At 48.2% G+C, this 12750-nt stretch overlaps 1 protein-coding gene across 2 annotated transcripts in view; it reads right to left on the minus strand.

Annotated features, from left to right (window-relative positions):
- The window catches only part of ME3 (malic enzyme 3), a 199198-nt gene that overhangs the window by 12710 nt on the left and 173738 nt on the right, over positions 1-12750 (minus strand). For both annotated transcript variants that reach the window (XM_030558922.1, XM_030558913.1), the window contains exon 8: positions 518-615. In XM_030558922.1, the coding sequence (XP_030414782.1) occupies positions 518-615 (98 nt within the window). The remainder of the gene's footprint in view (positions 1-517; positions 616-12750) is intronic.

Below are 12750 nucleotides of genomic sequence, written 5' to 3' on the forward strand. Positions count from 1 at the left end.
TATGACTCTATATATCCACAGCTTCCACAGGACAGACTGAGGGAGCCCCACTTCAGAGTATCCCCGAGCTTAGTGGTTAGCACACTCCCCTGAGAGGGTGGAGGTGCCTGTTCAGATCCTTTCCCACCTCTGCCTCAGGGGAGGATAGAATTTTAGGTGTCTCAAACCCCAGGTGAGGGCGCTAACCATTGGGCTAGAAATTATAAGGTGGTGGCACCTCCTTGATTTTGAATCAGACCTGATCCAATAGCCTGTCTTCCCCTGCTTTGTGGATCGCTCTTGGAGATAGGCCTCCAGGGACCTGGAGTGGTGTGGCAGTGCGCACACCCAGAGGCAGAAACTTACGCGCCTATAGGGTTTGGCAGCAGCTGAGTGCGACTTTTGTGGATCACAATAGAACCCAAAACTGCGACTTAGGCACTAGGGTTTGTGGATCTGGGCCTTATGCTTCAATTTTTACCCTCTTAAAATGAAAGGACAAATACTGTATTTAGGGCCAAACCCAGGTGAAGCCTACCTCTCCGGCTCCTTGGAAAACAAACTTATGGTCGGAGAGCTTGTTCTTTGTGATTCTTAAGGCTGCGAAGATGCCAGCTACTGCAACAGAGGCAGTACCTGAAAAGAGAACAGAGACACCAGTGAGCAAGAGGAGCAAAGGCAGAAGGTGCCATTCACTAAATCCAGCTGCTAGTTGTTTGAGAACGTGCAGGAAAACATCTCTCGGGTACTATGCCCCTCCGCATCACCGTAGTAGTATCTGAGCACCTCACAACCTTTAATGTATTTATCCTCATAGCCCCTCTGTGGGGCAGGGCAGTGCTATCATCTGTTTTACAGATGGGGAACAGATGTGAAGAGAGACTTAGGGTGTGTCTATACTGCAATCAGAGATTGGATTACAGTTTACACGGATATAGCCACACTAGCTTTAATCTAGCCAGTCTAGTTTATTATAGCTAAAAATAGTAGTGAAGACGTGGCGGCATGGGCAGGACACGCCTTCCTGCAACAGTGGATACATACTCATGGTTCTAGCCTGTGCTATTGTGTCTTCACTGCTATTTTTAGCCATGGTAGCTAGATGGAAGCTAACCCGGGTAGGCCTACTTGGGTAGCAATTGCACCTCCAGCTGCAGTGTAGACATACGCTAAGTGACTTGACCAACGTCACCCAGGAAGTCTGTAGCACAGCTGGAAATTGAAGCCGGGTCTCCTGAGTTCCAGGCTACTGTCCTAACCCCTGGACCTGCCTTCTCTCTTCCAATTCCCTTTCAGCTCCCTGCTTTCTCTTCTCCTTCACTTCCCTCACACTGACTTCTGGCTCAGTGCCCAGCCTGTCTATTAGCCCAGAGCTGGGGAGAAAACTATCACTCCAGAGTCAGCAGGAGGAAGTTGGGTGGGGGGAAGTGGGGAGACATATGGGGTGGAAAGGGAGAGGGTCATGAAAAGCACAGATCAGCCAGGCCTTGGCTATACTTGCGGTGATGTGTAGGCTGGGTATCCGTAGCTACACACAGCAGTGAAAGGCAGGCTGTGTCCAGTCTGCGGTGTGTAGCTGCATACAGCAGGGAAAGGCTCCGGCAGGGGGGAGGCCGTGGGACACTACACTGCTAAAATAGCAATGTAGACATGGGAGGCATGGCCTTGGGCATGTAGAGAGCCGGGTAGGGCATGTGCCCTAGGGTTCTGGCATGTCTCTACTCGCTGAAGAAGTACCTCAGTGTCTAGGCTGCCATTTATAACCATGCTATGGGGGTGTGCAGTGACTGTGCCATAAGTGTAGACATAGCCTTAGATCCACTGGTGTAACAGCCTCAGCCAGATGCTCTGCACCATCCCAGCTGCTTCACCAGGACAGTTCAAAGTTTCCTCCAGCCTCCCGTCAAACAGGGTTAGAGTATCTTGTCCTGAGTCATTCTCCACCCCCTATGAGTCACCAGAAGTGTGTATCTATGGAGTCTGGCCAGGCAAAGCGCCACAGTGGAAAAGAGCTGAGGGAGTTACAGGCTGGTGAGGGGCTTGTGATTGCGACAGACGCAGGGTGTATATTATGGAAACACAGGCCCAGAGTCAGATGCAAGGCCTTGTGCTGGTGCAAAGGCTTCAGTGGATATGGCGAGTCTGCTCCTGTACCCCTCCCCTGCTGGGCAGCCTGGATCTGCCCCCAAGGGGCCTCCCACTGGCCTGTCCGCTCTCACCATGCAGTTAAGTAAAGAACTCTCCGCACGCCAGGCAGGCTAAATAACCTGTTTCCCCATGCTTCCAGCAGCTCACATTTTCCTGCCCCCGGCCCCTTCCCCAAGTCCAGCCAGGCAGAGTTTTCATCAGCTAGAGAGAGGGGGTGAGCCAGCCCAGTGGCTCACCCTGATGTTAGCGCAGGGGAAAGTGCAGCTTTCACCCCTCCACCCACTCTAAGGAGCATAATGGAAGATGATGCTAATTAAGGGCGCATGAATGTGAGCTATACAACCACCAGATGGCGCTGTACCTATTTCAATGGTAGGAAATCTCCCAGCAAAACTCATCATGGGATTGTGTGGCTGAAGCTTTCTAGTGTTAAGTGGATGCTTCATAGACTCATAGACTTTAAGGTCAGAAGGGACCAATGTGATCATCTAGTCTGACCTCCTGCACAAAGCAGGCCACAGAACCCTACCCATCCACTTCTATAACAAACCCCTAACCTAAGTCCGAGTTATTCAATTTTCCCCCTCCTCTTTCCTCCAGCTTGCACAAAAAGCAAGGCTATGGGGATAGTAGAATTTAGTGCCTTATCGCACACCCTCTGCATCTGGTCCAGTTCAGGAGTGGCTGCCTGTGGAGGAGAGAAAACCACGTGCTAGTGTGTTTTTGGAGGTACCTAACTCATGATTAAGGCACCCAGACATTCTGATAATTGCCATAGAAAAGTATATAACAACAAGCAACTTCTGCTACAGAGAAACCCTCTGCAAGGGGCCTAAGCAAGTTCCCAGGCTATTATAGAGATTCCAGTGTCTTGGCTTTACAGAGCAGGCTAGTTGCTTTCTAAGTAGGCAATAGGGTTGCCAGGCATCCAGTGTTCATCTGGAATGCCCAGTCGAAAAGGGACCCTGGTGGCTCCACTAAAAGTCTGGTTGGCGTCGCACCCGAGCTAAGGCAGGCTCCCTGCCTGCCCTGACTCTGTGCAGCTCCCAGATGCAGCTGGCATGGCCAGCTCCTAGGCACAGGGCTGGCCATGGGGGCTCCACATGATGTCCTTGTCCTGAGCACCGGTTCCGCAGCTCCCATTGGACAGGAACTGCAGCTAATGGGAGCTGTGGGGGCAGCACCTGTGGGCATGGGCAGCACACAGAGCCCCCTGGCCCCTCCATCTAGGAGGCCGAGGGACATGCTGGCTGCTTCCAGAAGTCGCCTCATGTAAGCGCTGCCCGGAGCCTGGGGTGGGGCCTCGGAGAAGGGGTGGGGCAGAGGTGAGGCCTTGGGGTAGGGGTGGGGCTGTGGGTGGGGAAGAGTGTTTGGTTTTCTAAAATCAGAAAGTTGGCAACCTTAATAGGCAACACTGTTATTTATATGAACACTGTGTATGTGGGGGGCAGACAACAGAAGGCTGTTAATGAAGAATGATGCTCTATAACATTCAACTGGGATTCAGGAGATCCAGGCTCAGGTTCCTGCTCTGCCAGACTTCCTGTGTGACCTTAGGCAAGTCACTTAAGCCCTCTGGGCCCCAGGTCTCCACCTGTAATGGTGGGCAGCATTGTCCTCCCTCCGGTGTCATGCGAATAAATTCAGTTAGGCTGTGAGGTGCTCTGATACTCCAGTAGGGATGGGTGTGACATGAGAAACCAGGGAGAAAGACCGTTTATATTTCACAAGAGTAAAGACACAAGAAGAGATCAAAGCAATAGGGATGTGTGAATGTGTGATTGGCTATTGGGTGTATTTCATCCTTTCCTCTGGTGTCTTAGGCCATTAGAAACCATTGCCAGTATGGTAATGTCTGTTTGGAGGCTGTGCGATTTCTTTTTAATGACATTTCTATACCAGCAAAAAGACCTTATATTGACACAGTTATTCTAGCATAAGAGCATGTTTCCTGGTTTATTTAGTTTGCTTAGGGAACCCGGTATGAGCAATACCAGGAAAAGCACTTTTCAGCCAGTATAAACTGCATCTACACTAGGAGGGTTTACCAGTAGAGTGATACCAGCAAAACTTTTTTAGTTGAGACCTAGTCGAACCTACAGGATGGAAGAGCTACTGCCACCTAATCACGAGTCTGACTTAGCATAAATATTGAGGTTGCTTCCAGTCCTACACGTCTATGATTCTACCAGTGGCAGAGGTCTGTTTCCAGAGCAAATTGTCCTGTGCTATCACCATAATGTGTGCATCTAGGCATGCAGCTATGGGCTGGTTACAATGTAATTTATCAGAGGCAACAGTAATTTAAGCATATGATTCCTAGGGATAGCTAGAGTAGAGGGGTAATTTAATTTCTCGGGCCAGAGTCTCTGAAACCACGAGATCCTCAGATCTGTACCAAAGAGGAACCCCCCATTGTCTGCTCAGAGAACGTCTCGTGCCAGTTTGTTTCCTGATATGGAAATTCTGGATTCATTCTCTTTGAAAGGAAAAAGACACCCACGTCTTTAAAGGAATTGCTGTAACTGAATGTCCTGCTCAGAGAGGACTAAAGTTCATCAACTCTGGAAATGAAGGAACCGGAGGATCCTCTGTATATGGGAAGCGTTTCCTCTTTGCTCCTCCTGTACAAAATCATCATCCCCTGGCCGGCATTGTTTGGAAAACCCAGCGGTCTCTGCCCACAGAGATGCCCATTACCGATGGCAGAGGAGAATAATTAACCCCTTCCTCAGTGCAAACTTTTACACATTCCCAAGATTATGGGAATGCAGGGAAACTGTGCTAGCTTCAGTGTTGCCTTCCCATGGTGTCACTTCGCTTGGCTTGTTAATGCTTTGGTTTTGTTCTGCTTGTTCACTGGATTTCAGCAAAGCCACGACCAACAGCGGCTCAGCTGCCACTGAGTCACACAGTGGGACCATTCAGAATTCCTACCCCAACCTCTTGAGTGAACAGAGAACGCTCCAGTATCTGGCAGCAGTACTGGGCCTATGACAAAGAGACGAACAGATCCAATTCCATTCAGGACAAAGGTATGCACAGGCCATTTCATTACGGCATTTTGACTGCACAAAACTCCAAATACCACAGTGAGTGGGCAAAGCAATTGATCTGGGGAGAAACAATTCTGGCAGGTGCAAGGGCAACGTAGGTCTCCATAAGGCACACAGGACTAGCAGTGATGGAAGCCTGGATATGGTCCAGAAACTGCATGTAGAAAAATATTGGAGAGAGAGAGAGAAATGAAACTGGAGAAACTCCATGTTTCTCTTGGTTCTGGCCCATGTGAAATTGCTTTAAACCCCAGTGGTCATCTAGGGGCCAATAGGGAGTAACCCTTATTGTTGGATGTGTCTGTGAACCCACATTAAAAGCAGTGAAAATGCAACTGGAACATGCTGCAAAAGAGACTTGATTCTTTTTAAACATGTGTTATTTACAAGGATTTAAGCATTGCGGGAGAGGAGCTAATAATGGGTGCCCTGACTCAGGCTGCTAAGTGATGTGCTTTTGAGCAGCCCATATGCCTATGGGACAGGGCGTGCCATTACTCATCTCTCTCCATTTTAGTTGCAGATATGACTGAGGATGGCCGAACTCTGCTCAGCTTTGCTGTTTATAACAATTCTCCTCTCTCTCCAATGTGTTTCTAATCCTCCTTCCCTCTCTCCAACTGCAGCTCCTTCCCATTACTCAAGTAACAAAATTACTGTACCTTGGCCTGGGATCAATAGTTATCTTGACAATTCCAATTTCTGCACTTGAAGCATAAAGCATCTTCTGTGGAGAAAGGAGAGCTCACAGCTGTTTCTGTAAGATGTTGGCTAATCAATGCAATAATTCCAAAAGGACCACAAAGGGAAAACCTTACCAGAGGCTGTGGCAAGAAAAGGCTTCAGCAAGTGGTCTCTCTGTTTTCCAAACAGATTGAGTGTCATTATTTCAGATAACTACTTCCTGAAGTAATTACCGAATGAGGGCCAGGTTGGCAAGTCTGTTTTTGAGGCGGGAGTGGGGGTGTTGCGGAGACAGAAGGGTGAATGTTCATAAATCATGATGTTCTTCAATCTTGAATGAAAGCTCAACAGGAAGTCACTAAATAGCTGACCAGCCCTCAGGAGCCCTTCCTGGGAGTCCAGAGAAGTGTCAGTGAAAAGAAAATGGGGTCGTATGTTTAAAACAAAGCTGATACAGGTAACCAAAGCAGTCTGTAAGAAGAAGCCCAGAGGCCATTTGTGAATATTGTTCTCATTGAGGGCTAAATACTCAAGGCCTGATTCTCCTCTCACATCGGTGTAATCAGGAATAACCGCACAAGATGTCACATGAGTTGCTTAGTGTAAAACCAGGCAGAGAGGATTACACCCTCACAATTATATTACAGCAATTACATCTTCGGGGCATTGGAGCAGGCATTAAATAATTAAGCCCAGAAAACACCCACATGGGGAAGGCAAGTATAGCCAGGTTTGCAATTGGGAAAGCAGTTATGGAAAGGTTACACAATGAGTCAGAGGCAGAGATGGGATCAGAGTTCAAGGGGAGAGTTAGGTCTAGCGCTGATGTCACAGTCTTTCAAGCATGACAGACACTAGTGGTTAATTAAGTGACACCCAAGAATTGGCATGAACAGCGATCTTTCATCTTTAACCACATCTAGTTCCGCTGAAAGACTTTTGGGCAGAATAGTTCCTTTTGCTTTGAGTCCTGGAGCTGCTTTTTTCCCCATGTCCTCTGAACCAGTTAGAGGAGATGAAGAACTACCACAGTGTGATGGGCTGACTATGGGGCTGATCCTGCCCAGGAGAGTGGCGTGTAGGAGTGGAGGAGCTTGCGCCTCTCAGCAGATCACCAGGAGACATTGTGGGAGAAGAGACATCACCTCTTTGCATGCCTCTGGCTGTGTTTATATACTTTCCATAGGGCCTCACATCTAAGTACACGAGGATAAGCCGAGAGAAAGGTACATAGAGCACAGCCACAGTTTGGGGCTAATGGCCACCCAGTTGCCTGAATAACTGGAAATACACCCCTAGCCAGCCCAGCAGTAAGCAGCATAGGGAGCAGGCTGCCACGGTGTCTACTGTAGCAAGTCCAGGGCGTCTAGAAGTACCCAGCTGGTGCTCTGTCGCACACCATCGCAGAGCCAGTGGGGCAGAACTCAGAGCCACCTACTCCAAGAGCACAGATCCTACCACCCAGCTCAGGGAGGAATCTCCATAGCTATTAGCTGCATAGGGCCTATGACAAACATGAGCAGTTCCAATTCCATCCACAGGAGCAGTCACTCACACGCGTTGCGCCACTTCATCACATTATCTTGGCCTTCAGTACAGCTGATAGTCCCTAGCAGCCTTTGTATCTCCCTTGACCACAATGTCCAATGCACCTAGTGGCAGGAGCTGACACTCAGCTGAGCCAAAATTCTAATTACTAACCCAGGCTCTCCTCCTTCTCCTAGTTCACCACACCCAAAGCCTCTCAAGAATCTGACCCTTAGCAACCGTCAGGGCACAAGGGAATAGCAATGCCATTTTAACTGCTTTGTGAAAGAGGCAGCCCAAAAATACGTGATTTTTATGGACATGGCGCAAACAAGCCCCAGCTGTGCAGCTTTCCAACCTTCTTCATATTAATCCTCTGCAGCCTTTGCCATTCAGATGGTTATTGGCGAACGGAGAGTAGCCGTCCCACATGCAATCCAAATACGTAATTGAAAGTAAAACACAGCAAAATTAAAGCGAGGTGAAGACCTCAGAATATTTTCAGTTTGACCTCCTAATCTCAAAGTGTAACCAGAGTGCTCTTATTCTTCCCAAAGAGGACCTAGGTAAAAGGTTAAAATATAAACCATGAAATGGTATGGAGTCAGTCAGGCTGGACGATCTAGCAATACAGTGACGTGCTGACACTCAGAGGATCCTAGTTCAGACCCTTCACTCTCTGGTGTGACAGGTTTGGGACCACTGAAGATGCCTAGCAATTATCATGGGGGGGAAGAGCTGCCCAGCTCATCAGTGACACTGAAGAAATTAAACCTCCTTCCCTTCAAAGGAAGGCAGAAGCCACTGCTATCCATTGCCTCAGCAACCTCACCGGGGACAAAACTGCAAGAGGAGAGTCAGTGCTGAGACTGGGCATCAAACACCTTTTTAACATGTCAAGTTCTTTATATATATATTTAATATATATAAAAATCTTGTCTCCCCTAAAAAGTGATTTTGTATCATGCACTTCATATGAGGAGCTTAACAGAGAGGCAAATTATGTTGGTCTTTACAGCATGGGCCATAGGAATGGTTCAGAGACAGGGTTAGTAACACTGTCCAGTGAAGGACAAAAGCTTAATACAGTCACAAATCTGTGCTGGTGTGTGTGTGGGGGGGGAAAGTGCAATGTTCCATACCCGCTTAATGGATCAAACACATTGGGCCAGATCCAGACCCTCAGCAGCTCTATATAGTGTCATTCCACTGAGGTCTTGTCTATTATGTAAGTGTAACGCCGACAGACCCCAAGTCATCAGCAGGCGAGATTGAACCTGGAGCCTTGGGAGCTTAGCACATGAGCCTCTACCACATGAGCTAAAAGCCAACCGGCTCCTAGTGAAGGCTGTAGAGCAGACTCATTTAATGCTCTCTCTAAGTGGTCTCAGTGCCGCTAGAGGGGACAGAACACCACACCCAGGAGGTGTGTGGGTTACATAAGCAGCCGACATAAAAGTCAGTGGCACCTCTGGGTGCATAAGGGATGCAGGAGGGGGAGCTGGCCCTTAGTCAGCAGCAGCAACTGCAAAGTGCCAGAGCCTCGTCTCTCGCAGAGCACAGCAGGCCAGAAGGAGCAGGATAATGGAGAATCCCGGCAGGACTGAGAAAAAGCTCCCCCTTTGCCTTCCCATGAAGGATGGGAAGGTCCCTACAGGGACATTGCCCTGTTCAGAAGCTGTCCAACAGCACATAGTTTTCTTTGTTTATAGCATTATACCTTCCAGTGCTCTCTTCCTATCTGCTTCTCTTCCCCTCTTAGGTTCCTGTCATAATGACCAATGCATATTTCCATGCAGCTGACACAACGAAATAAAATACTGTACAGTTCAATCTGCTGAAATTACAGAGCACATTGCCAGACACTAGTCTGATTCTACTCGGCCTGTGGACCTGTGCCTTCAGCCTGGGTCACAGCATGGAGCTCTGGAGTCCAACCCAAACAGTTGAGGGATTCAGATTGGGAGGGCTGCAATAAACACACCGCTCATCTCAGCTAAGACCTGAGAGTAGCACTCTCCTATAATCCAGTCTTCTTTATGTCTTATGAGAAGACATAAAGAAGTTCTGAGGAATGAAATGATCCCTGTGCACAGTGTGCATTTCAGTTTCATTGTGCAACTGCTTTATATAGATAGCCAAGATTTTCAGAAGTGGCTACTGATTTGGGGTTTTCATCCTGAGACACCTTAAAGAGGTCTCATTTGCAGAGGGTGGGTGTGCTGCTCTTTCTGAAAATCAGGCTGTCCATAAGGACACCCAGAAACAGAAGCACTCAAAATCAATGGTCCCTTTTGAAAAATCTTAGTAAATATTATTATTCCATCAAAAAACTAATGAAGAGAGAACATCCAAGTTACTTAAAAGTAAGGAAATGCCAAAGTAGGGACAGCCAGGCATCCTTATCTCTGCCCCTATGTCTATATGCATGATCTAGTCCCTTAATTACATGATCAAATACTACTTGTCAAAAGCACATCATAATTTTTTTTCTGCAATTGTGGATACACTTTGTACAACAACCTATTCTACTAAGTACTGCTCTGGGCATGGCAGATGATCAGAGCCCACAAAAGTCATCCGTATTCTTGATGGACAGCAAATAAGTGGAGCTCCTTGGTCCTGTTCCATGTGACGAGTACCTTTACTGAAGCAAGGGCCCTGGCAAGACCTGTTCCTTTAATCCATTGGTGTGTAGCGTTTTCCAAGACATGCACAAAAATTTCAGCAGTGTAAGCCAGACCTCCCACATTCAAGTCCACAGAAAGATTTCTTTTGGTTTGGATGGTACTGGATCATCACACACTTCAGCACACACTTTAGAAGGCTGAGCTGAATGAGACAAAGCTCTCGACTGAACAGTGAATGAGGCATGTAGCCATGAAGCTTTAGAATTGGGCAGATTTGCATGAGGCAGGGCTCCGACAGGCTCCTGCTTAATTCAACAGGTGCATTCCTCTATATAGTGATGAGGCAGAAACATACGGAGTCCTGTCTCAATAGTGCACAAAATTTATTCCACTGCAGGAGTTCTGAATTGTCTCCTTTCTCTTCCCCATTGGCTGTGGCAGGGCCAGCTCCAGGGGTTTTGCTGCCCCAAGCAACCAAAAAAAAAAAAGCTGCAATCGCAATCTGCGGCAATTCAGTGGGAGCTCCTTCACTCCGAGCAGGAGCGAACAGCCCTCCGCCGAATTGCAGCCGAATACCTGGACATGCCGCCCCTCTCCGTAGTAGCCACCCCAAGCATCTGCTTGCTAAGCTGGTGCCTGGAGCCGGCCCTGGTCTGTGGGTGAGGGAAGTACACAAACTACAGAAGGGTAGGATATTCCCGATGCCTCTCCAGTCAGACATCCTGCTGCTCAGCACATCCCTGCCTTTTCAACAGGGTGAGGGAACAGTCAAAAAATAATCCTTTTTAGCTGAAATCACAGCTGCTGCCCCATGAATGAACCGAGACTGGGCTGAGAAAGGAGTGATGTCATCATCCCCGGGGAGAAATGAGGAGCAGTCCCTGAATGGGGAACACCCACGCAGCAGGGCACTGTGAGCCAGCTCCTGCCTCAGGCCTGGGCTAATGGGTTTCGTAATAAAAACAATCACCTCTTCCCAGTCTGTGATACATACATGGCAAACTTCCCACTCTGCATTAGCAGGCCGGACAGGGCAGGGGAAGGGTTTTTATCCTCGGAGTCAATCTCACTGCGTTGCGTTAGGATACTCTCTGCAGGAAGTCAGTATTGTTAACCAAACAAGGGTGGGAATTAATCTTTCAAGAGATGGCATCTTTTCTCTCAGACACCCACGGCCAAAGAAAGGGAGGCCGAAGTGATTCTGAGGGGTGGGATTTATACATTCTTCACACACCTTCAGTATGGGCGTTCGTCAGACCCGCTAATCCTCTCAGATTCTTGTTTCGCTGCATCGCCACTACTAAGCCGGGACGACCTCGCAGTGCAGATGCAGCCTACTCCAATGGAAGCGGTTTTTCCATGGCTGTACTGCCTCCCAGAATGATGGCAGCTATGTGACAGAAGCACTCTTCTGTCAACGTAGCTTTGTCTACACTGGGGTGGGTAGCATAGATAGATGGTTTTTCCACACCCCTGCCCGACGCGGCTATACCAACCTAACTCTTGTGCGTTTATCAGGCCTTAGATTCAAATCCACTTATTGATGGTGAATTTCCCCTGTGACTTTGGCCAAGAAGCTTGGACTGGTGCAACTCGAGCCTGCTTGCACCATCTTAGCTAACAGCATGTTTTTAAATCTGATTTTGTGAAACCTGTGCAAGCCCCGGTATGGACACTGTTAAGCTAAATCCATATAAATCAGGTTCAGGTTGAAGTAAATCTATTCCTTAATGACTTGAGCTAAACTGAAGCAAGAGTGCTTACACACAGGGCCGAGCACTGGTTTAACTAAATCATTTAAAACCCGACTGAAGTTAAATTGGCACAAGTTTGAAATGTAGACAAGGCCTGAGCTACAAAGGGATAAGAAGAGAGGGGCAGATCAGGAAAAGTAGGAAAGAGGAGGGCATAAATTAAAGTCAGACTCCCCCTACTTTATCCCACACCTGCGCTACACCTCTGTGGTATATAGGTTATCCTGGCTTAGACTCAGTGGTCAGATTCAGAGGGGATGAGTGAGGGGATGAGAATTACAAGACAGTATGAGTCCAAGTGAGTGTAACTGAATGTAGAGAGGCCTAGAAGAAGCTTCCTTCAATGCAGTCACACACTTCTGGACTTGTCCTCCCCACCTTTTGCGGTCTGACATACAATTAAAAGGCAAACTCATAAACCCCCCAAGACAATGGTTAACTTCCCTGACACATCTCACAGCTACCCAAATGATTAATGAGCAGTTGCTTCCTCATCTGCTACAATGCAACCAGCCCCAGCTTGTGTGCTTTGCTGTAGGGGAGATCAGGAAGCTTGGAAAGTGGGAAGTGTCTATTGTTTTAGCATGTGGGGATTTTTGTCTATTAACCAATTTCCTAAGGGCCAGATCTTCAAAGATGCACATATGCAACTGCCCATGCCTAACGGAGGAGCACCAATCAATACCTGTGCGCTGCCAGAGCGCTGCATTGCCACCCCCAAATCCTGCCTTCCTTCATAGTGGAACCAAGCCAGCAGTGCTGCCAGGGGGTGCTCTGGCAAGTTAGATCCAGAGTTTGCTCCCAGGCACTCAACTGTGGGGTCTCCTCAGAGAGGGTGTTAATCCTCTCCCTAGATAGGCTCTCCACACCATATGCCCTGTCCCCCAGGCTCAGAGCTGCCATGTCCTTTTCATCTCCTCCCTCTCTTCCCTTGCACTGATAGTCACCCAATCCTGCCACTCTTCCCTTTGC

This window comes from Gopherus evgoodei, chromosome 1, assembly GCF_007399415.2.
Source record: "Gopherus evgoodei ecotype Sinaloan lineage chromosome 1, rGopEvg1_v1.p, whole genome shotgun sequence".
Taxonomy (NCBI): Eukaryota; Metazoa; Chordata; order Testudines; family Testudinidae; genus Gopherus; species Gopherus evgoodei.